The 26,689-nt window shown below is 40.5% G+C and overlaps 1 protein-coding gene across 1 annotated transcript; it reads left to right on the top strand.

Annotated features, from left to right (window-relative positions):
* Positions 1 to 61: 61 nt before the first annotated feature.
* On the top strand, positions 62 to 26,279 carry LOC143109372 (H-2 class II histocompatibility antigen, A-R alpha chain-like). Its single transcript, XM_076272085.1, has 4 exons — positions 62 to 228; positions 9,286 to 9,540; positions 23,410 to 23,691; positions 24,530 to 26,279. The coding sequence occupies exons 1-4, from the start codon at positions 168 to 170 to the stop codon at positions 24,664 to 24,666; spliced, it is 735 nt and encodes a 244-aa protein (XP_076128200.1). The 5' UTR covers positions 62 to 167; the 3' UTR covers positions 24,667 to 26,279.
* Positions 26,280 to 26,689: the final 410 nt, after the last annotated feature.

The following is a 26,689-nucleotide window of genomic DNA, read 5'->3' on the forward strand; positions in this document are numbered from 1 at the left end:
TACTGTCAGTTGTGCAACCAAACAGGAAATAATGAAAGTGCTCCTATTGGACGCTGCTTTGAAGTTGTAACATATTTAAAGAGGTGCAGAATATTTCTCTGATGCAGTTGATTTCCTGGAGTTAGAGTATATTGGTGAGCACAGATAGTTGTATTAGCGTAGTTAGCATGAAGCTTGCTATCTTTTGTCTATGGGTTACATGTCCTCCGTTCTCAACAGGAAGTCAATGTAAGTAGAGCCACTTTCAGAACTTTACTCTAACAGTAATGGCTGACTTACTAGACTATAACTATGAGCTGGCATAAACTAACACAATAACACATATGCAAACAATTGAATAATTATGAGCTGGCAGAAACTAACACATTATACACAAATATGCAAACATTAGAACACATACATCAGGACAGTTTCTTGTATGAATGCATTGCGGGTCCAAGGAGAGAAGTTGTTTTTCATTCTCTTCGAGTGACAAATTAATTCCCAGTGATCTGGAATCTGGAAAAAAGTGTCTATAGACTCATCTGTTTACCTTATTTCTAACTAATTAGATTAGATTATTCAACTTTATTGTCATTTAGCAGAGTAGCCTACAGGTAGAGCCAATAAAATGCAGTTGACATCCAACCAGAAGTGCAAAGAAGCATTACATATCATAGTACGGTGTCTTGTGTAATTCCGCTGGATTTTCTTGTAAAAATTGATTTTTTTGCATATTTTGCTAGTATTGAGTCTAAGGAACAAGATTTTTTTTGTCTTCAAATTTTCACGATCCATTTTCACACTTAGATGACATCATCATTTATATAATGCATAATTAAGACTGGGACTACTGTCACTTGGGGGTTAAATGTGAGAAAACACTGGTAAAGAGGGTATTCTGCCTAATTTTTGGGTGCTGATTCTGAATATCATATTTACTTAGCTGATTTTTTAGTTTTAAACCTGCTAATTAGCATTTGCGGCCTAAAACTGGCCTCCATAGGCAACATAGAATGGGTGAATAGGGTAAAAAATGTAACTCTTTGGTATTCTTATGAAACTTTACTAGTTGATTATTTATGTAGAGACAATATTTTTTTGCATTACAAGTTTTCTGAAAATATATGTTTATGCATGTAATTTAACAATATCTCATTAATTATGCGCTAATTTGCATACATTTCAATTACAGACATCTGAATATTGGATAGTTAACATTAAATGTAGTGACGTTCAGGTTTGCCTTCAGAACTTTTTCTGGATTCAGAGCCTCAAAAGAATGGCTTGTTCAAGCACCAGTCCTAGGTTATGCCGATTTCAGTCATCCCTTTATCTTAGAGACGGATGCATGCCATGCAGGATTGGGGGCAGTTCTGTCACAGGAGAAGGATGGGTTACAGCGACCAATAGCCTTTGCTAGCCGGGGCTTGCGGCCAAGTGAGAGGAACATGTCAAATTATAGTGCCATGAAACTCAAACTCCTTGCAGTCAAGTGGGCAATCACAATCAAAATGGCAAGTATCTCCTGGGCAACACGTTCACCGTGTACACTGACAACAACCCCTCCAATACCTGCAGTCAGCGAAACTGGGCGCTCTGGAACAGTGCAGGGTTTCTCAGCTTGCCCTCTTTATTATAACATCAAATATCGTCCTGGGACAGCTAATTGCAATGCCGATACCCTTTCTAGGCTTCCCACAACTCTTTGCGATCTGTGTCACACAGCCTGGACGTCCCCCTGCCGCTTGCCATAGCCAACATGCAAGCCTCGAGTGCACCTATCCAAGACTCTTGGATGACAGAATCTTGTATGGTGGACACCATCCCTGGTCAAACCAAAAGAGACCTGAAAGTCCTGCTAGGTACTGATCCCTGTATTTCCAGATACCTGTGGTTTTGGTGACAGGGACGACCACATACCCGTTAAGACAAGTGGAGTGAACCAAGGGAAGTCCGCAGCTGATAAAGCAGTGGTCCCAGATGCAGGAAGTGGATGGGACCTTGTACCGAGCGATCTAGGCTCCTCCTTCCAGGGATCCAGTGCTGCAGCTTTTGCTGCCAAAGGTGTTGCGAGTTGAAGTGCTCACTAGCCTACACAACAACCACGGCCATCTGGGGGTGGACAGGACCACAGATTTGATATGACAGAGGTGCTTCTGGCCCCAGATGTGGCATGAGATGCAAAAGTGGCGTTCTGAGTGTGAGCACTGTGTGGTTGCTAAAGCAAGACAACCCAAGCCAGAACCTTCTTGGGAAATATGTTAGCCTTTGTTAAGCCTTTGTAGATAATCTCCATTGACTTTACTCTCTTGGATTGGGCTAGCATAGGAGAACGTTCTGGTAGTCACAAATGTTTTCTCAAAGTTTACCCAGGCCTTTCCCACCCCTTATCAGAGAGCTTCCACCGTAGCTAAGATTCTAACTGAGAGATGGTTCTATGTGTATGGTGTGCCAAGGAGAATCCACTCTGATCAGGGGCGCAGCTTTGAGGGGGAGCTGTTGAAGCACCTGTGTGACACCTACATCATAACAAAGACTAGAACCACCACTTTCAACAGGACACTTCATGACTTGCTCAGGACCTTACCCCCTGAAAAGAAGCGTAAATGGCCCCAGTTGCTCCCTCAGCTCCTGTTCGCCTATAATACCACCATGTACCAGTCCACACAGCACTCCCCATACGAGCTTATGTTCGGTCAGAAGCCACAGTTACCAGTCGACTACCTACTTGGAAATACTGGAGGTGACCACAGGGACAGTCCACCGACTGATTGGGTGGTGCAACATCAAGAGTACCTGACTTCTGTCTATGCTAGTGCTAGGAGACACTTAGAAGAGGCTGCGGCATATCGTAGGCATGGTGGTCCTAACACTGTAGTCCTCTTCAAAGTGGTTGTATGCACATCCAACCTCACTGAGGCCAGGTGCAGGACAAAAAAGCTTATCAAGGAAAGAAGAGTAGTTGTCCGCACACTGCAATCATAACACATAACGCAACGTTTCGACCCACCAGGGTCATCAGTTATGTTTTTAACTCAGTAAATGTAGTTCTTCTGGGAGATTGCAGTGTGCGGTCCTGACACTGTACCCATATTACCACCTGGCACTCTAGTCTTTCAAGTGGGCAGTGGTAGTGTAGTGGTTAAGGAGCTGGGCTAGCGTGCAGTAGCCTGAAAGTTGTCGGTTCAATTCCCGGCTTTCACTGTTATGCCCTTGAGCAAGGCACTTAACCCCAAGTTGCTCCGGGGACAATGTGATCCCTTGTAATATAGCTGACATACAGTATGTAAGTGACTTTGGTCAAGAAGTGTCTGCTAAGTATAATGTACAGTGACTCTTTTGCAAGAACCATTTTAACGGTCGCCACAAAATCCAGGATACATGGGTGTCTACCAAGTATGAAATTGTGGAGTGTCTTGATAGAATTGGCACACACTATAAGATCAGGCCGTATGGGGAAGAGACCTTCCACTCATAATACTGCCGGACAGCATTCAAACCCCTTCCACCTCCCACATTCTGTTTCACATGAGTTCTCTGCCAGTGTAGCAGAAGTAAATATTCTCCCCGTCCCCTTCAGGCCTTGGCAGTAGATAGGTATGCTACCAGGAGGGTGAACTTTAAAGCCAGATGTGTATGTGGAAAGGCTGACCTGCAGCGCTGGCTTACACGCCCACCCGTGGGTGGTGATCATATACGTAGCTTTCTCTCTGGGAGAACACAACCGGTCATTTGATATTTTTGCCGCATGGGTGTTTGTGGTTGTTGTTGTTGGAAGAACATGGCTTCATTCTTAATTCTAAAACTTCATTGCTTCTCTCGCACGCCCGGCCTGTTGGCTGTGGATAACCCGTTGCTTTTAAAGAGAGCAAATGCACATGGTTTAGTGTCTAAGCAATGTTTTCCCTTGAGTTTTTTTTTTTTGTATTAGTTCAGGCTGTGAGAGGGCCATCCGTGGTTTGTCTGTTTGTTTGTACCTTATATTCTTTTGTTTCTTAATTTTGCCTACTGTTACTCAACTACCCATGCCTATGACACCTAGTGGTGTACTGTGTTGCCTGTACTATTTTAGATTATTTCCAAGACAAATTTATCTTAAGGTAGACAATAGAATGACATGGCAGGTCAAGGAAAGCATCAAGAAAAGCAAAGATTAAGAAATCGTTTTTGACATAGGCAACAAGGGTGGAGGTGTTTTTACACTTTTCAGACACTCAAAGTTTGAAAACTATGGATATTGTTTTAGAACCAACAACCTTTCTACATTATCTGGGGGTTTTGTGTGCAAAAAGTGGAATTAATTGTCAAAAAAATAGAAGAAAATGTGAAAATCACTTTTCGTACTAGATATAATCACTTATTTTAAAACATACAGAAAAAAACACTAAAGATGGATTGTGAAAATTTGAAGACAAAAAAAATCTTGTTCCTTAGACTCTATATTAGCAAAATATGCAAAAAAATCAATTTTTACATGAAAATCCAGCGGGACCCTATTTTCCAAACACAGCGTACTGTACTATCAAGTGCAGGTTGAGTATGGTATTCTGTGCAGTTGTGTAGACAATAGAGATTAATAATGTACTGTGTATAGAGTGGATGAATACAGGTTTTCCAGATGACATGTCTACAGAGATCAGTAGAGTATGTAGAGTATAAATAGACATTCTATATAACTAATAGTATATATATAGTATAGTATATACATGTAATATATGTACAGTATATTGCACAGGTTTATGAGCAGGTTATGGAATATAAAATAAATAAATATAATGTATAGTATTGGGTGTGCAAGGGCATAGGTGAAACAGTGTAGGAGTAAATGTAAACAGGTAAACAGTGCAATGCAGTCAATGTAAACAGGTAAACAGTGCAGTAGTAAAAAAAGTAAACAGGTAAAGGGCAGTTCCAGCGTTATGGATGTGACAATTGGACTCATATTGGTAAACAAAATGCCTTAGAGTGGGGGCAAAATTAGTATCAGTGAATTAATTTGCATAACTTTTAATGCAACCTCTGTCCTCTGAATACTGAGAAATCCTCAAATTTCATATAATCAATTTCATCCTAAGAATATAAGGCATTTTATCAGCGTTATGGATGTGACATGAAATGGACACACTTTTGTGAGAGATTATAGGTTTTCTACAAACTCTGTGAATTTTGAAGGAAACTGCCGAAACTATGATATATGTACCATGAAGGAGACTTGAATGAACACAAAAAGTGTGTTTTTGAAACTATGCGTCATTTTTGTAATGCATTATGTAGGAAAAACTGGCGTTATGGATGTGACGGTTTCACGTTATGGATGTGACGTGTCTGAACCAGTCCTCGACAAACTACATAAAACACATAATTAAGTAGTGAATTTTGATATGAAACAATTGAAATAGTAATCATGAAAAACTAGCGATGAAATTATTGCTTCCTCAGTGCCCACTAAGATCCACTAAGATTTTTTCTTTTTACTGTCATCAATTTTGGTCAGTGATTCCTGGGTTACTGAAACACCAGGGAACATGAAACTTGGTGACCACTCCCCTAAATAACTAGCCCTACCTGAACCGTTGCACCCAAGATGACAAAATATTTATGGTATGTTAGTCTCAAGAGCCCGCATGAACCTAACCCATACCCACTCATTTGTGATTTGCACACATAAAGTACATGCACGCGCACGTGCACACACGCACACACACACACACGCACGCACACAGTCGCACACATACAGACAGGCAAGCACACACACACACATAAACACATACAGACAGGCAAGCACACACACACACACACACACACACATGCACAAACACCCACCCACATGAATGCAGATACATAAACACACACACACAGGCAGGCATACGCATGTGGGCATGCAAACACACACGCACACACACACAAACACACAAACACAGGCACGCATACGCACATGCACACACACAGACACACACACACTCTTATAAACAAAAGCAAACTCACATATGCACACATTTGCATGCACATGAGTTGACATCTTCACCAGCTAACACGATAATCCAGTTACTGTACAACAACAGTATGACAGTTACAGGAAGATAATCGCTCAGATTTTCGTTATTAGGCCACTTGAAAATAGGCTATGGCTAGGCTAATCACTGGAGGTATTTTAATATTATGTTTGTTTTGCTAATCGTTAGGCAAGGCCTCCCTGTGGTTTTGATCAACCTAATAATCTTTGAAATGTCAATTATAAACACTAAGTTGAAATGCGTTGAAACTGACATGCCACCAGAACAGACGTTTTATCGGCTTTGAGGTATAATAAAGTCCCCAGTCTTGTAAATTCACATTATGTAACATCCATAACGTCACATCCATAACGCACCATTAAAGGTTTTAAAAGTAAGAAAGGGGCACAATTTGGTCATCACACTTTACATTGATATAAATCAGCTTTGCACAGACACTATGGACATTGTCGCATCAACACTGTATTTGTAGCATAAACTTTTCCTATAAAACGTTATGGATGTGACATGGCCATGGAACTTGCTGACTTAAAAACAAAACCCTTACAAATGTAAGGAGTTGTGCTCTTAAAGGCAAGCTGAGCATAGACATTACTCTACCATTCCCTTGTCAATCTGGAATTTGTCAAATGACACAATTTGTTTGAACATTGGGTCCATTTATCCACTTTTGAAATATGTATAATATTACCATGTGAAATATGTTGTTTCTGTATGGTTGCACACCATATTTATGATGTAAAAAGAGTGTCATTCTCCATCAAATTCAATCAGATCAGTTACAAACAATAAAATATAGACCTAAATGAAAATGTTAACAACAGTTCTATTTGCGTATGCACAACTTTTTTTTCCATGGTAAGGATGACCTTTGCATGGAATTGCCCTAAACTAGAAACAGCTAAAATGCAAATAAGTATAAATGCTAAACACAGGAGGTGTAGTTTTGCTCAGCAGTGTTACAGCCTCTGGGAAATAAGCTGTACCTGAGCCTGCTGGTGCGGGAGCGCAGGCTCCTGTATCGCCTGGAACGGAGGGAAGTAAAGTGGCATGGATCACCTGCCATGTATAGCCTGGGTGTTCCCATGCTGCCTTGCGCGCGATTTGATTCACGCTGCTAAGGCAGCCTGGAGACCATGGAGCAAATTTTCGCCTGAGATAGGGGACCAATCACAGAACAAGGGGGAAAGCAAGACGATGATGAGCTATGCACAGACGCATTTGATAAGACATCCGTGGCACCCAATAAACGGATCTGGGCATTTTTTTCAAATACGAGAAAATTAACGTTTGGTTCCCAGACCACGTCTCATTGAGAAGTGGTGGCGCTAGCCAGGCTATGCCATGTAAGGAAGTAGGGTGAAAAGACCATGGTTTGGGTGGGTGGCATCCTTGATAATGGATGTACAGCACTTATGATATGTGTTGTGGATGGAGGGGAGTTGGGAGCCAATAGTCCTTTGGGCTAGCCTGACGAGCCAGACCCACATTAAAATGTAGGGTCTGGGCACTCACCGTTGGCAGTGCTCAGTTCGAGGGGCGGGATAATCGGTTGTCTTTCAAAATTCTCTCTGCACGCAATAGGACAGCGCTGCCAGCACTACGAGTCCCATGCGTTTTCCCACCAGCTAGTTGGGAATCTTCTTTGTTTTCAAGTAGCAGGGAATTCAAGCCAAACCGTTGCAACTCTGCCATCAATCATTATGTTAAGCCCGCCTAACGTCTTTATACACGTTTTGATTGGCCTGATAGAAGTTTAATTTTTACAGCTCACAAGCCAACGGAGAGTTGCTAGACTAGCCCTGGCAGCAAATTTAATTCGCTGCCGCTAGGGTGCGTCTAGATTTCTAGGCTACCCTTGGGCAGATTTCACTACTCTTTGTAGTGCCTTACGATCGACAGCATTGCAGTTGCTGTGCCATACAGAGATGCAGTATGTGAGTATGTTCATAATGGTACAGCGGTAGAAGTCGGGTGAAGGGGGCTGTGTGCCTTGCTCTTAAGGTTCTCCTAAGTTCCACAATGATCTCCTGGGTCTTCTGGGTGTTGAGTGCCAGGTTACTTGTTTAATAAGTAATCCATTACTTTACTTAGTTACCCTCTATGGAAAGTAACTTTTTACGTTACTCGTTACTACGTTACTCGTTACTACTAAATGTGTAGGCCTACATAAAGTTCTACTATGGAGGACATAATAAGTATTTTTTTTGTGCTCTTTATTATAAAAAAGGCTACAAACAGAGCACTTGACAAGAGAACATTGGACTATAGGCTTCAACACCACCACTAAAGCCCTATGAAACAATATCAAATAACATAGCCTCGATACATCTTATGGGCATTAAAGGTGAACACAAAATGGCTTATTTTATTGCCTTATACTCTTTCATTAAACAGGCTCCTCCGAAATTGGTGCAAAGCTAGTGCAAATCGTATCAATAGGCTGGCAGTTGAGTTAACAGCAGTGGACAAAAGTTTCTCACCAGGGCACAGTGTACACCTTACAGTGCACTCCCATTTCTCCCCGTATTTTCAACAAGTTCAAAGTAATGGGACTACCTCTATCCCTCAAAAGTTAGTGTTGGCTGCTTCTCGCTTGGCGTGATTGCTCTTCATGCTACCAGCCTCTGTCACGTACCATCCGTGTGGAGCTTGTGACTATTGCACAAGTGCGCAGCTGAGAAAGCAGTGTCGCTGTCAAATCTGTCCCTGAGAAAAGTGACGTTGCACCAAATTGAAAAAGGAACTACGTTTCGTTACCAAATTTTCAGTAGTAGCGCGTTACACTACTTTTTACCATTTGTGTTATTGTAACACGTTACACACAACACTGCGGGCTGTACGTCTTGGTGAATGTCTGTTAACAACTTCTTGCCGTCATAGTGAAGCATGTATTTCGGGGTTATGGAAATATCATGCAATATTCCACTTTTTATAGATATACAATTCCCAATTATATAATTTTTCTATAGTGTAACATGTTATTTCACTGTGTTTTTACGTGGGTTAGGGCACCACACATCCAAATAAGTGCCCTTCATGACTCACAGGTCGTCAGTTACGGGTTGCTAAATTGGCCTGTGGCGGTTTTTCGGCCATGGCTTAGCGAAGGGTCAATTGTATTTCAATACAACTGGCACAAATTGTATTCCATTGTGCAAAAACAAAAACCTGAAACAAACCAGTTGTTATAGGGAATGCCTGCTCAAATGTAATGTATTTTCCAGTTGTTATAGGGAATGCCTGCTCAAATGTAATGTATTTTCTGTATATTTCATTTGTGTTCCAGATATTTATGAAATTACGATCAATGACATCTACTGTGACACAGACAAGAAGTACTTTACAGCTCATGTGAATGACAATCAGGTACTGTATGTGGACTTCGAGGACAAGGCAGTTGTTGACACAAACAATATAAGCCAGGCGATTAGGGACAAATACTATAGAATTGTGTATGCATATGCTTACAATGAAATGAAGGAATTTAAGGAGGATATGGAATCTATTGCAAGAGAACTTGGTTATCCTCCAGAAGCAAAAGGTAAGATAGATTTTTTTATATACCTTTAATTTTTTAATCAAAACATTTGTACTGTAAGGGAAAGTGTCCCATGATACTTGGATTAGGCCTGTCCAGGGTCCGTATTCACAAAGAATTGTAAGGCTAAAATTAGCTCCTAACATGCAAATTTAGGAGCAACTCCTAAAAATAATGGGCGTGTCACTCATAACTTTAGGACTCTTAGGATTTTTTTTGACTAAGAGTAATTCACGAAGCATCTAGACCTAAAAGTAGCACTTAAGTCTGGGACAGCTTAAAAGAAGTCAAGAGGACTCCTAAGTCACTAAGACCTATTCACAAACAATCCTAAGCCGCTTTTTGTGGCATTTCACGTCACAGTTCTCAATCATGAGTAAATAATTGTGCATTGTAACCAGTGTTGGGCAAGTTACTTCAAAATCATAATGTATTATGTATTACTTATTACTGTCTTTTAAAAGTAATTTGTTACATTATAATATTACTGTCTCTGAATTGTAAGGCATTACACTACTATTGCATTACTTTTAAGTTACTTTCACCAAAATATCTAGAAATATGGATTTGCCATTCTAAATGCAGTTTATTACGCTCAATGCAGCTTGCTCTTCCAATGGAGGGAGATGTGGTTTAGCATAATGAGTGAGCTAGGCTTAAGGCTAACAACAGTAGAATGCAATAGGCGCAGTGCTCATGATGCAATACAAGGAACAATCATAGTCAGAATTTTGTTAAAAACCGACAAAAGGTCAAAGTCTGCTAAATTGTGATAGAAATACTGTAACTTTAAGGCCTAGGCCTACTCATTAAAATCAATAGAGAGCCTACTATATTGTAAATCAAAGCTTAAAGGAACCGTATGTAAGATTGTGGCCAAAACTGGTACTACAATCACTTTCAAATTACTGTAGAGCGGTGTATCCCCTTCCCCTCCCCTCTGACTGGCAGAGTTGGCAACCGGATGACGAAACACTACTGACTTTGTGATTAGTAGATAGGTGGAGGGTGGCGCATTAGGCCAAAACACAACATGACATCAACATCAGTTGAGGGCTGCAACTTCACTTTTTAAATGACAATATCCTGGCCAGACTACTGTTGTCAGTGATATAAGTATTTGAAATGAACATGATATCTTAATGTCTAGTGACATATCAGGGCAATTTTATGATTAATTGAAATACATTTTTTACATACGGTTCCTTTAATAAAGACATGTCAAGATGGTGGCCTGCTGGCCATTTCGGTGCCCTAAGTGAGTGGCTTTGAGTGAGTGACATTTAAATGATAACTCAAACACTCAAACACCTGTGTGTTTTTAAACATTAATTTCTGAAGAAATTATGTTTTACCTATAAATGGTGCACTGTCACTTTAAGAGCATTGATCTTTACGTTGTCATAATGCCCTTTTGCCAGCTCTTGTTTACAAGCCTTATTTGTTTGAGTTACATTGATAGCACAATATTAACAATAATATGCACAATGTTAAGTTGTTTGAAGCAACCTTCATTGCTTTGGAAATGGAAGTATGCAATGACATGTTGCTTCACATTTCGTTTTGCGAATACAAGTGAATTATGAGCCTGGTATCCACCTAGCTATCTGAATGGAATGCGTTTCAGTCGACTCAGCATATCATGTGCTTCATGTAGCCTAAATGCTTGGAAAACGAATGATTGAAGACCCACCAATTCTAGTACTACGTGGTGATTGAGAGAACCCAAAAGGTATCAAACTTGCATGTAACATCGTGTTAGTGCATTTTGACATTGTAAACGTTATTGATGAAGAGTGAAACGCAGTTTGCAATAAAGCTACTATTCATTGGTTACATTTGGGTGCCCCCTCTGTCCTTTGGTGCCCAACGCAAAGTGCGTGATGCGCGTGGTGGGAGCGGTGGCACTGCCAGGCTACACAATCTTTTTCTGCATTTCTATCCCCTTATTCTCTTCAATTCAAGTTCACAGCACAAAGCTGACATGCACAACAGCATAGTTTGTGTTTTATCAAGAATCAAAAAGATTAGCGTGGCAGTGGCACTACTTTAGATGTTTCATTAATTTACTTGTGCTATTTCGCGAGGCATAGAGAGATCTTTCGGTTTCGCACACAAAGTGCACTAACTATTATGTTCTTCATAGCCTTGTCTCTGACAAGCTGAAAATAATGAGCGTAGGCTTATGTCCATCCCGCAAATAGAGTCCGCCTGCGAGTCTGCTGCATATTCAACCAGTATCAGGAGATAATGTTCTACTATTTTGCGCTGATTTTTTCTCCTCTGTTGTTCTCGCCTGGTGTTTGCGAATATGTATCAAAACAAAACACCACTTAATTTCGGGTTAAATGCATTGTAACGCGCGTTACTGAAGTTTGTACCGAGTAAAATATTACCCAATTTTTTTTTGTAATGCCTTACATTACCACGTTACCGCAAACAACAATATATTACAGTAATTACATTACTTTTGTAACGCGTTACACCCAACACTGATTGTAACTAAGGGATGCAATAACACTACCAACAACAACCAAAACCATTCATTGTCAACATATAAACCAAATGTAACGTTCCATTGTAGGCTAAATCAAATTAAATTGTTTCTCCTATTTACATACGTATAGGCTATGTGTCTTCATACAGATTATGTAAAACATGTTGCAAAGATACTGCATCAATCAGTAGTGTATTTCATTATGTTACTAGGCTATTTACTTTGTCTTACTCTTTATTCATTTAGGCTATTTATTCATAATATTCCACCCTTGGCAGTACTTGTGTAGCGCATGCATTCTCACCAGCAAAGACCTGTCACTCATCGTCGTAGGGGAGGTTTTTGGCATCATTCCCGCGTTATAGGGAGGGAAAGCCTAATCTCATCGCCACCTACTGGTTGCGTTCCTAGAGTTTAGTGGAGTGGATGGGATTTTGTTTTTAGAAAAATATATCTCAGCCCTTATTAGGAACTTAATTGAATGCCTTCCATATGCATGTGACGTCACCGGTTTGGGCGCTTCATCTCTAACTGATGAAAACGGCAATTTGCTGGCTTAAAATATTTTTGTAATAACAGAGCACGAGGTAAACCGTGTGGTGATTACCTTTATGTCAGGATAACTTGTGTTGTGCTCCTACTCACATGAAGAGCTGGCAGTAAGTGTTAAGTGTCAATGCTAACCAGGCTAATAAACAAACCATGCTACCATGAGTAATGTCGAAGGGTAAAGTCACGTGACTTCTTTTGTAGTTCATTTATGAAACATAAATAGACCTCTCCGGAATAATTCCCGCCTCCATAACTTCCGTATCCATCCAACTTCCGGGCGTCGAATGTCTATGGGAAATAACATGGCGTTTCGAAATATTATACCGGTAAAACATCTGTAGGTGGCGAAGTAGAAAAAAATGGTGGGCCAATTGGCCTACACACTTCTGCCATCTAGTTTCCACTGGGTTTTTTGATTCAGATGCTGTGACTTCCCCAGTCAAGGTTGCATAGCAACGGCAATGTTTCATAGTTTGTCTTCACTGAAATGGAGTTCGTGACACCAGAGCATAGACAGTAAAAGAAATGGACGAACAGACTCCGTCATTCTCAATGGGAGGGTACTGAGTCATTTTTCAGTTGGTCCCCCCAGTACTGCGCAGACTCGCACTTAACTTCGTGACGTTAGCCATCGAACTGAATCTTGTAACTCGTATGATAGATAGGCTACACAGAAATTCTTCTCACACTTCCTTCGCCTTCAAAGTCATCAAAGTTAAAAATGTATGTATTATTATTAATATCATCCTCACAAGTGATATCAAGTCGTGTTAATGTTGAAACTACCACACATGATCATCTTCGAAAACAGTCATGGTAAAACAAAACAAAAAAGTTATAGCCTTGAGGCTAATCTTCTTTCCACTTTTCTGACCTACGTCAATCCATCAAAAACCTCTGAAATGATTAACGTTAGAGTACCTAACGGTAAAACTACTGTTTTTCCATTAGGTTTACTTGCCTCTATGCTTTACCTTAACATAGGCTACAATGCTATTGTAGGCTACATAGCTTTGTTCACGAGTTTCCGTGCTGGCTGGACTACGCTTCTTATCCAAACAATACGGTTATCTCCCTTCAGTGCGTTAGCTTCCCTTCAACCGGACATGCTAAACATTCTTCTTACGGGAACCTAACGTTACGTACGAGGTAGTCGAGTCTTGTTTTGCCTTTTATTGTTTATGTAGATAACACAGAAGCTAAAATATCGGCACATGATATATGTTATATGAAGTTATGGGAGTTCAAAAAAATCCTAAATGGATGGGCGTTCTATGGGGTTAGCAGAGAGTTGATAACCACCGCTACATCGATGCTTCTACTTCCGGGAATTCGCCTGCCCCCTTGCACCAGAGCCTGTCTACAGAGGTGGCACTAACCCTGCGTGAAATCATCATGTTTGATAGGTTGTTAATACATTCTGAAAACATTACTGTTCTGATCAAGGTCATGCAAAATAAAGCTATCGACTCAATACGATTCAGCCTCTGATTCTTAGTCTGCTTATTATTATTATCTGTTATTCGTGAAAAAAAATCTCATCTCGTCATGTCTTTAGTGTCTTCATCGGCAATTTCTTTCTTTTTCAAATATCTCAATAACAGTCAACAAACTCGCACAGTCAAACCAAAGTTAAGTCATGTTGAAAAGAGGCTGAACCTTGCAAACGATTTACATTAATAGACCACTGTAACCACGCATGAATCACACGTGAAAATGACCATCACGTTGTGACTGGGTTGTGAGCAAGATCTAACGCCCTCCTCCGCCCGCGTACATCGGAACTAGCTCCCGGTTAGGATTAATAATCGTTTACCACTTAAACGGCACCGACAATAAAAAAATCCATTGGAAACTAGATGGCAGAAGTGTGTAGGCCAATCGGCCCACCAGCTTTTTCTACTTTGTCACCTACAGAGTTTGACAGGTACGATCTTTCGAAACGCCATGTTATTTCCCATAGACATTTGACGACCGGAAGTTGGATGTTGGATGGATACGGAAGTTACGGAGGCGGGACTTATTCTGGAGAGGTCCATGAAAGGAGCAATTTCGATTTTTTAAAGAAGGCAAAATAGGGCCTGAGATGTTCACAGTTAGTAGTTTATTATTGTATACACACTGAAAAATATTTTTGGTGGATAATGTCGTGGAAAAACCGGTCCACTTCCGAATCCAATGAACAATTTATCACTTAACTACTTACTAATTAGCACTCTGGAACAAGCGTCCGAAGGAGACAATGCAGACAGGAGATCTCTGAAGACTGTTGATCTTTATTCACCGTATTGCAGTGATAGTCCAGCCTAAACGATGTCCAGACCAGGTGTCAAGCAATAGGGTGATGTGAGATGTCATCAATAACTTCGCTGATTTGGCTTCACAATATTTTTTTTAAGAATAGGTCTATGGGAAAACCAGTTAGTTTTCATATCCCGCCGGTGGGACGGTTACCCCCCTCCCCCACCTCCCCCCAACATTCTAAATCAATTGTATGCACCATATTGCTATGTAGCATAGTAATGTTATACATATACAATCTGTATAGTGCTTTACATTTTCAGATTAATTTTATTATTTCTCAATTAAATTTGATCCAAATGCCCCCCTCCCCTAGCCTAGAAATCTAGACGCGCCCCTAGCAATTATATTTGCTGCCAGGGCTAGTCTAGCAACTCTCCGTTGGCTTGTGAGCTCCAGAAATCAAAACTTAATCAGGCCAATGAAATCGTGTATAGAGTCGTTAGTGGGGCTTAACATAATGATTGATGGCAGAGTTGCAACGGTTTGGCTTGAATTCCCTGCTACTTGAAAACCAATAAAATGGATGTTGCTGCTGGCGAACAGTGTGACACGAGTTAAGCTTTTATTATGTTGGCAAACGTTTGAACTAGCCAACTAGCTCCGCTGGTGGGAAATGCATGGGAATCATAGCGCTGCCGCTGTCCTATTCAAGGATTAAAGTTCTCCGTCATACGACTAGAGGTGGGTCGGTCGCGAACGAACTAGTTCCTTTGAACGGGTCTTTAAAATGAACGACCTGAACTGGTTCGCCTTTCCAGTTCTTGTTCGTTCTTTCGTTCGTCGCTGAATCACACTGACCTAGTGCTGCTGTGAATGCCTATGGCCCAGCTTCCTAAGGGCTAGTCCACACGTACGAAACCGATCTTTTTTTCCTCCGTCTTCCCTGAAACCGCATCAAGAATATTTGCGTCCAAACGGATCCATCTCAACACGACTCAACACGTTACTTCATACCCCAGGCCTATAGGTGGCACTGTTTCTTTACAGAAATTGACCAAAATTTGCGCTTTACAAACAGACAGAATAGGCTAGATAGATAGATAGATAGGCTACGACCAAATGGCTAGTGCAAGGAAACCAGAATTGTTTGTGTGGACTGATGGTGAACTGTCAACTGTAGTCAACTGTAAAACTAATAAACTTTATTTTACGGTTTGTGAAGGGTGCAGTCCCGTCCTTTATTTGGCTAATGCAGGTAGGCCTACTAATCACCTTTACTTTCTTTGGTTGTAGGATAGTCCGTGATTCACATTAGATTTACCGCAATTAGGCTACTAAACACAAGGCTTACCCAAGTTCTAGGCTATTCTGTCGCCACATTTATACTATTGCTATAAAACCCTCGTTAGTAACAGTCAATACTTTTGTCTGCATCAAATCGCGCATTCGCATTCAGTGTGCTACCATCGGCTTAACGTGAGTTCTAAGCGTCTTTGTATGCTTATATCTGATTTCACTCGACTGTGAATGCATGTATGTTGTAAGACATGTAAAATAAATGAATGACACTGGCACTACGCACAAATTAATGTAGCCTAAACTTACACCGCACTTTCCTAATAACTTAAGTTCTCTCGCGTCACTGACAGTAGCTAGAATGCATAAAAAAACACCTGGAAAAACAGTGTTCAGTCCACCAAGTCATAAGCTATCGGCGCTGCGCAGCACCAGTTGTGATATTTATCTTACGGAGTGTAATCGTAGGTAATGTCATGTATGAAAACTAGTATTGTTAGGCAATACTATAAGTGCAAGTCCAGGGCAGCTGAGGTGTGGCAATGACATCATCGATACGCAAGCAGGATGTGCGGTTTCGCTGTCTAAACGAATTCAAACAGGCTACGGTTTCAGATTTCTCCACTCCAGGTTTCAGAAAGGTGCGGTTTCGGGCAGTGCGTTTACAGGATTCGTTTGGACGCTCGGCCAAGACGAAGCAAAACCTCTGCGTTTAACCTAAAAAGCGTCTCCGTGTGGACGGGCCCTAAGCATAGACTGTAAAAAATAAGGCGAGAGCCAAACCAATCGTATGCTGTTGTCTGTATTGTTTCTAAAACGTTCTCATCGAATTAGCCAATGAGAGGCATAAAAGCATAGCAACCGTTTCCATGAAAAAAAACAAATGGGCTAGTGAGACTAGTTGGAGAGCATACGATAAAAAATAACGATAGGCTAATGGTTTACATTAACAACTCAATTTTGCATTTCAATATTGGCATTTACATTTAAATATCTGTCTAAATGCATGCTGTCTTTGTATTTTCTGTGTCATGCCAGGTTAATAAATGTCTCTTCAGTCTCGTTCGTTCGTTCTCACGCCAAGACTATGGAAGCATATGAGTAGCTTTTTTCAAATGAGAATGCAATCTGCAATATGCAATTCAAAAAGACATTACATTATGCAATTGACAATTCATTATGCAATGTAATATTGCAATTTGCAATAATATCCAACAAATTGTATTTTAATCTGCAAAGTGACAATGAAATCCTAAAATCAATTCCAATAATTTTGGTTAAAAAATAGAATAAACATGGATTGAATTGCATTCCATTTTGCCATGGTACTTCAGTCTCAAAATTCAAATGGCAATTCATTTTGCATTTCAATTTTCAATATTCAGTTTCATCATTTAACTGTCAATTCGTTTTGCAATTTAATATTTAAAGTGCAATGTAGGATTGCATTTTAAAAACATATTTGGCAAAACTGTCAATGCCAGCTTGAAAAGATTTTGGATTATTTTGGGCAAAACGTTTTGCCATCGTTTTGAGGCATTTTATTCAAATGGAAAAGAAATAGCGCCCCCCGTGATTGCATTGCACTTTGGTCACGCTCTTTGTGTTGCAAAATTCAAATGGCCATTCAATCTGCCAAACGCATTGCAATCTGTCTACGGGCTAATGTCTTATTAGACATTCTCTGTTCTTACCCAGTTAGCGTTTGCAATGGAGGAGTTTGCAGTCTCTGGCCGACAGACCCGGCTGTAGAGTACAGTGACAGAGGGGGCATTTGCGATTTTCAAGGGGGCACATTTTTTTTTGGGGGGGGGTGGGGGGTGTTGGCGCCGCAAACATATCATGTCACAGTTGATGAATAATGTTAACCGTGACCGCGAGTAGGCCTAGTGTCCGCGAGACCCAGCTGTGTTCTTACATTATTAAGGCTCTTATGTTGCTGCTGATAACTTTGCCAACCAGCGGCAACTTTAGTAGCATCCCTCCCCCCAGCAATTAGTAGCCTACAAATAAGCATCGTATACAACAATTCAGCGAGATAGATTTGGCCAAACGTGGGCCCGAAGCGACCGCACCCCCTGGTTTGCTTATGAGGCTAGCCAGACCACGGAGGGGAGTCTCCGTTGTGTGTGTGTGTGTGTGTGTGTGTGTGTGAGAGAGAGAGAGAGAGAGAGCAGGGCAAGGAAAGGCTGTGAGTTTTAGCCTAACTAACGACAATGGACGACAGAGTGGGCGATCTAGCCCTACTTGTCCTGTGAACTCCAAAGAGCTCCGCGATCTCCCTAATAGGAGAGGTAACCCTCTATTCCCTCCAGTGGTATCCACAGAAGGTCTCCCCACCGTCTAGCCCCCATTAGCTGTAAGGCCTCAGAAATCTTTGAACGGACCAGGTTGACATCAAATCGGACAAGTAGGGCTAGATAGCCCACTCTGTCGTCCATTTTCAGTAATCTGTCCGTTGAGTCAGACTCGTTGACACGGTGGTGTTCTACATAATCAGCCAGAGACCTTAGTGCAGCTGCAAACTTCTCCATTGCAAGCACTAACTGGGTAAGACGTAAACACGGAAGTGACGTAGCCTAGTTCCCGCCTTGACGAGAGACTTGACAGATTGCAATGCGTTTGGCATATTGAATGGCCATTTGAATTTTGCAACACAAAGAGCGTGATCAAAGTGCAATGCAATCACGGGGGGCGCTATTTCTTTTCCATTTGAATAAAATGCCTCAAAACGATGGCAAAACGTTTTGCCCAAAATAATCCAAAATCTTTTCAAGCTGGCATTGACAGTTTTGCCAAATATGTTTTAAAAATGCAATCCTACATTGCACTTTAAATATTAAATTGCAAAACGAATTGACAGTTAAATGATTAAACTGAATATTGAAAATTGAAAAGCAAAAGGAATTGCCATTTGGATTTTGAGACTGAAGTACCATGGCAAAATGGAATGCAATTCAATCCATGTTTATTCTATTTTTTAACCAAAATTATTCAAATTGATTTTAGGATTGCATTGTCACTTTGCAAATTAAAATACAATTTGTTGGAAATTATTGCAAATTGCAATATTAAATTACATAATGAATTGGCAATTGCATAATGTAATGTCATTTTGAATTGCATATTGCAGATTGCATTCTCATTTGAATAAAGCTACTCATATGCTTCCATACAAGACCCCCCCACCTGTTTCACTTCGGTCTGTCGTTCTCGTTAAGTCAGTCACTCGTTCTTGGCAGAGTGAAGCAGAAGAAGCAGATGATTATGGCTCTGTAGCCTAGGCAAAATGGGGACTTGAAACCTTTTCATCAATATAATCTTTCTGCCAAGCCTTTAAACATGTTTGTCGGCATAGCCTACTGGGTCTTTATGAATGAACACATTTTTAAAAAAGAAATTAGCTGATCTAGTTCTAGCCGTAGTCTACTTTATTTACCTTCAATATGTAATGTCAAGGTGAATGAACACATTAGCTACTGCTGTTTTGTCTAAAAGTACACATAATCATGAAGTTGCAGCTATATTTGCCGCTACAATTACAGTGTTGTGTTGACCGTTTTCACAAACGAGGAGCTGAGAACCTGCATTCCATGATTCACTGCTGAACTACGTTGTAGGCTACCGGAAATGCGAATGAACGAAAGAACGAACGATTCAGAACGAATCATCTTGGTGAACTGAACGACGCGAACTGTCATGAGAACGAACGACAAAATCCACCTCTACATACGACGGATTTCCGTCAATTTGATTTTAGAAATGTCATATTTGAGATCGATGCAGATCCGATGAGAAAAAAAATAGTCCCCGGGACTATCACCTTTTCTTTTCCTTTTTTTAAGGCAACTACAAATATTAGGTCCGATGAATTAATGTGTGTGATGGTAAATGTTTAAAGACCTAATAGTGTTCTTGAGAACTTTCTGTGTCTCAATCAGTGACCGCTCAAGAAGATAGCCTACCTCAGCCATAAGTTCCGCTTTGTTTATGTTGAGGCTACACGCTTGTCTCATTGGCCTGGGGCGTTTGCTTAAAAAAAAAGAACACGTATGGAGGACTAACGGTCTAAAAGTTGGATTATAGTGACATAATCGAGACAGCTGATGAGGTTGGCCAATCCGTTTAACTTTTTTGGATATGATATTGTGAGCTCTATGTGCGAATTCGGAGAAGAAGCGTAGGCTGTGTTCTTTCCGTGCATCAATGTAGACAATTTCTTACTATCGCGAACTCTTGTCAGGGGAGGTCATTCATTTTGGGTGTCACCTATGACTTGAACAGATAGACTGCTATGCCACCCCATGTAGGCTACTATTATTGTTACAGTTTTTAATCAATGCAACTAACATTATGTGTAAAGCGACGCAATATAAACCGTATGCATAAAGGTGAACTTGTCCCCACTGTAGAATGCAGAAATGGATGCTACAAGGAAGGAAATTCAAACACACTCAACACCTTACCATCTATTGATGTCATTGTGGTTCATTGAGATATCTGACATTTTTTCTGTTAAAGATTGGCATGGAGACAATAGGACATGGTTGCTTTTGTCGGTGTCCTTATGTGAACTTGCACAGGTAAACTTGCTCATCTTTACTTGCGTACGACTTCACACCAGTGCTTCAGACCAGAGCTGATGCTTCAACAATAGCCGTCACTGAAAAGCTGTTAGTGTCTTTGAACACAGCTGTTATCACATTAGCTGATTGCGATAAAAATAAACCATTGTTGCCTAATTACCAATTATTCATTACACCTGTGTGTAGTATCTACTTTTTTAGTGTGTTTCACATATAGTATTTTGCAGTATTTCTAAAATACAAAAATACACACCAATAAAGTATTTTGATACAAAATACAGAGCCATTTCCTTGAACCCAATAAAATACAAATGACAAAATACTATTTTGTATTTGAAATACAAATACATATTACATGTTTCAGAAATACTACCCATCCCTGGGAACAGGCAGATTAGCCTACATCTTTATAGTTGACCATATGATGACATACTTAGGTTTATACTGTATTTCACCAGTTAGGGCACCAAAATGGCCAGCAGCGGCACTGTGTAGCCTATCTTGACAAGTTTTGGGTTACAATATACAGGTAGTGGGCTCTCTGTTGATTTTAATGAGTAGGCCTAAGCCTAAAGTTACAGCATTTCTATCACAATTGACCAGACTTCGACCTTTTGTCTGCTTTTAACAAAATTCTGGCTATGATTGTTCCTTGTATTGCATCATGAGCCATCACTGCGCCTATTGCATTCTACTGTTGTTAGCCTTAAGCCTAGCTCAGTCATTATGTTATACCACATCGCCCTCCATTAGAAGGAATGAGCTGCATTGAGCATAATAAACTGCATTTAGAATTCCAGAATTCAATTTCTAGATATTTTGGTAAAAGTAACTTAAAAGTAATACAATAGTAGTGTAATGCCTTACAATTCAGAGACAGTAATATTGTAATGTAACAAATTACTTTGACGATTTTGAAGTAACTTGCCCAACACTGCCTGTAGGTGGCATTAATTATATAGTAAGTGTAGCCTGTAGCCTCGTTTTGGTTTAAACAATGGCCGCCGTGTGAATAAGGCGAATACTCCCTTTACTTTGCTGTTTGCATCTTTTTGTACATTAAAAACCAATAGGTCGCGACCGCAAAAGGGGTGCTATCTCTATAGGTAGATATGAACAACGTATGCCTTATGGCCTGAAAAAAGTTCAGTCAAACGATTTTTTTCACTTTAATCCCTGCCTATTGCGTGCAGAGGGAATTTGAAAGACAACTGATTATTCCGCCCCTCGGACTGAGCACTGCGAACGGTGAGTGCCCAGACCCTACATTTTAATGTGGGTCTGGCTCGTCAGGCTACCCCTCCCCATCCTCCGCTTTTGGTGCTACCCTGACTTCTGGCTGCAGTGTAGCTGCAGCACCATAAGTAGATGCAACATATTGGGTAGCCTACTGAAATATTCACAAGAATCCATAGAAATTAAATCTTCATGTTGTATTATCCAATATTAGTTGTACAGATGTAAAGTTTATCTTATACACACTCATTGAACCAACAAAGTAAATGCAAAAATAAAAAACTTTTTTGTAATTATTCCATATTTTGTGTAGTCAGTCTATATCAGAACACCTGACATACAATCTAAATGTTCTAATGTTACCTTTCATTTGAGACCAGGATTATGCTTCTACACAAAGGGGTTCATGTGCAGTAAGCATTTGAGTGTCAGTATGCATTTTGGATAACAACAAGTCCTATGGGGAGTTTCCATAGGCATTTTACAAAACGCATGAGCATACCTTGCCAAATAATGGTCTAAAGCACTCATATTTTCATTCTATTATGATCTACTTTTGCACACAGCCTCACAAGACCTGGTGCTAGGGCTCAGTTGTGTTTCTAAGGGATATCAAGTGACCCAGAGGTGGTCAGTTCAGAGATGCTTGTAATCCGACAGAAAGAAAAAAATATATTCTAGCCTCTGTAACTCTGTGTGAGTACATCACACAGTTATTTTGACTGTTTCCTACGAAAACTACAGGTTCTCAGCGTTCTAAAGAGGTCCAACATTTGATGGTAGGCCCCAAAAGAGGTGGGAACAATGCCCTTGTAAATAGGCACAGTGCAATTTCAGGCAAAAACTTGAAATTTGTATTGAGATCTATGTGGTTTTAACATTGGAGGAGCTCTTCGATAGGAATGCAACCACTTGGGGCGCTGTTTTCACTTTCCCTCCCTATAATCCAGCCAATCATGGTGGTCACTTCGATCAAGCTTGTGCATGAGTAATGACGTCAATCATAGTAACGAAGACTCACTCTTAGGAGTTGCCATTTTTCCAAATACTAAGATTAGGTCTGAGAGGCTTTATGAATAACTTTTAAGAGAAAACTCCTAGCAAAATCTTTTAGTACTCCTAATAGTAAGATAACATGCTTTGTGAATACGGGCCCTGTTTTAGATCTCCAAAGAGAAAAAGCTTTTAGTCCAGTTCATCCATTTATGGGACATCAGTCCTATGAGCACAGTCAGTGTCATTATATAACGTCTCCTCCTTGATATTGTCCTTATATAGCGTCATTATATAACGTCTCCTCCTCGATATTGTCCTTATATAATGTCATTATATAACGTCTCTTCCTCGATATTGTGTTGAATATGATTTTTTTGGAGTAAAAAAGGAGTTTTATTATTTGTCAGTATAACGATAATTGTGCTGTTCATTAAGAATAAAGTAAAAATAAATGTTACATTGCAGAGCCACCAGTCAGTGCCGTGTATTCCAGTGAGGAGGTGCTTTTGGGGTCTGAGAACACCCTCATCTGTTACATCACCAGGTTCTATCCCCCTCAACTCACGGTGAGATGGACGAGGAACAACAAGAATGTGACACAGGGGGTGAGCCTAAGCCAGGTCTACATAAATAACGACGGTTCCTTCAACGTGTTCTCCACCCTGCGGTTCACCCCTCAGGACGGGGACATGTACACGTGCACTGTGGAACACTCTGCACTAGATGAGCCCATGACAAGAGAGTGGGGTGAGACTAATTATTATTGGCACCACATTGGCACCACATACTAAACAAGTAAATGCAATGCATTGTGTTGCTTTAAGGACATAAAATATGTTCCTTTACAAACAACACCTGTTCCTTTACAAAAGCAAGTATCCTGCATGATGGTGTTGCTAACAGGTCCTGAACTTGCATGACGAATGTAAACTTCCACACTTTCATTCTGCAGTCATGAGTGGAGTCGGGTCGTTTTAAGCCAGAAGTGGAGTCTTGTGCAGCTTGTGTTATTCTGTTAGCTATCTATATCCAAATTTATGTGTAAAAGCACTGAAAAAGTGAAATTTCCTCAGTATATCTCCAATATAGGGCAGCCGTGGCCTACTGGTTAGGGCTTCGGGCTTGGAACCGAAGGGTTGCCGATTCGATCCCTGACCAGTAGGAAAAATGTGGGCAGTTGAAGTGGTTGAGCACTGCTTTCCCATGCCCACATCCACGGCTGAAGTGCCCTCCCCGAGCGCCGCTGTAGCAAGGCAGCTCACTGCTCCGGGTTAGTGTGTGCTTCACCTCACTGTGTGTTCACTAATTCACGGATGGGATAAATGCAGATACCAAATTCCTTGTATATGCAAGTATACTTGGCCTGTAAACCTGGTTTACATATAATAATACCAAACCAGGCTAAAAGTGAAATTTCCTCAATATATCCTGTTTAATACCAAACCAGGCGGTATTTTATTACACTGTCTTCTCACATTGTGATTATGTAAAAAGCTGGAAGTTGTGAAGTTTTGATAGCTCATAAACAATATAAGACTTTTGAGGTCTCTGATTGTTGTGGGTGTGTGTTGTGTATCCTCCTCAGATGTGGAGGTGTCTGAGCCCAGTCTTGGTCCATCAGTGTTCTGTGGAGTGGGTCTGACTCTGGGGCTGCTGGGAATGGCTACCGGAACATTCTTCCTCATCAAGGGAAAAGAGAGCCACAGGCATCCAGGAATATAAAAATATGACCTCATAGTAGAGATAAACATATGACCTCATAGTAGAGATAACATATGACCTCATAGTAGAGGTCGAATACAGTCAGAGCCGTATAAAGCTATCTATAAAGATATGGATATAGTAACACTCAATATGACCTCATAGTAGAGATAAACATATGACCTCATAGTAGAGATAAACATATGATGTGGTTCCATGGTGTCATAAGTCTGATGTCACAAGTCTGAAGCGCTAACCAGTAGGCCACGGCTGCCCCCACAGCTTTTTGTTGGTAACCAAATAGCCAACACATTTTGTAATCGCTGCGGCGTGCATTCTCTCTCCTGCAGAGATTTGCGTTCCGTAGCCAAGTGCGTAATAAAGTTATAATATAATAAAATATATAAAAGATATAGTGAATATATTCAAGAGTTTGGAGAGTGAAGTTATGATAGGGCAACCTGGAGTTTTATGAACCAGAACATGGGCCATGACCATCTATTTCTTGCAGCTGTAAAACACCCGCTAGATAGTTTAAATAACCATCAACATTCTTTTTTGCAGTACAGATTATTTCTGAAAGTTATTGAGTGTCCCAGTGACGCCACTTCCATTTGCCTCCATGGGACCTATCTTTCAAAAAATTTTGAACGCCAGTCTATGGCGAAAAAGAAATCATTGACGGTTGACTTGTGCCTAGAATTACCCATATGATGTTTGTCAATTTTAAAGACAATTTTTCATGTAAAGACATTTGCAGTTTGTTTCGTAACTATTGAATTACAACATTGTGAAAGATCGTAATTCCAATGACTACAAACCCATCAGTCGCGCTACGTTAGCTCATTCACAGCCACACTAGATTGTACAAGCATAGCTTCTACCAGCAACAGGTCTTAATTGGGCTTTCCTTGCCGATGAAAATACCATGAGTCAGAGGATTAAACTCATCAGGTAAGTTGTATTCGTCCATAGACTGTACATTAGATACTGTTAAGTGACATAGCAGGCAGCAAGATGCAACCGTTAACTAGCATAACAGCTAATCTTATCGTTTCATTACGTTGGTGACGTACATCGTTCGAGACGAGAGATGTAGTCCACTGAGCGGATTCGCACAAAACCAACATAACTTTTGAAGTCTATCGAACAACAGTACTTTCTTGACGTGAAAAATTATCTTTTAAATTCACACACATCATATGTGAAATTCGTGGCACAATTCAAACTGGACCAAAAAATAATTATTATCTCTCCATTAACTCCCGTTCATATTTTTTTGAAAGATAGGTCCCTTGTATCGGAAGTAAAACGGAAGTTACTGGGACACTCTTTTTGTCCACTAGGCCCACTGGCTGATTTATTAGACGATATCGTCCTCTGCAAACTACAGGGTTGGTAGAGAGCCATTGAATAAGCGATGCCAAGCCATTTGTAATGTGTTTTTGTGACATTCTGATGTCAGATTATTATTTACTAGACAGCACTCACGTTGCAGCACTTATATGAAGTAGCATAATCTATATGAGGGGTAGAGGGGGATAAATGTTGCCCCCTATGGTGATGGAAATAATTAAGCAGAGGGGGGGATATCAAGACCAAAAGGGGGGTAAATCCACCCCCCCCACCCCCCCCCCCCGACAAATCAACAATGTTCCTGTGTGTGTGCGTGTGTGCCAGTACTGCCTTTTTGCTCATCAATAAATAAATTTCACCATCTCATGACATCTCATCTGGAGACTTGTGTGTGTGTGTGTGTGGGAATAAACTTCATTTCTTTGGGAAATAAACTTCACGTTTTGGTCTCCTGGAAAATGAGAAAATGCACGAGTTTGACTTTGGTATGGACTTACTTATTCCTATAGGCTACTTTTTTTCAGAATTACTGAGATGAACACTCACAATGGTGTCATGCAAGGCCTCTGATCATGTTGCACAACACTTGTAATGATATTTTGAGTCTGGTAAGAGGCACACAGTTTAACTAATGCCTCCATAGCATAGCATTGTAGCTACTTTGGCTGCTTTAGCCGCTAGCTGCCAA

Source organism: Alosa pseudoharengus, unplaced genomic scaffold, assembly GCF_046254945.1.
Source record: "Alosa pseudoharengus isolate Yale_2024_CS ecotype anadromous, Long Island Sound unplaced genomic scaffold, YU_APseudo_1.1 YU_APseudo_1.1_scf_7, whole genome shotgun sequence".
NCBI classification, from domain to species: Eukaryota; Metazoa; Chordata; class Actinopteri; order Clupeiformes; family Clupeidae; genus Alosa; species Alosa pseudoharengus.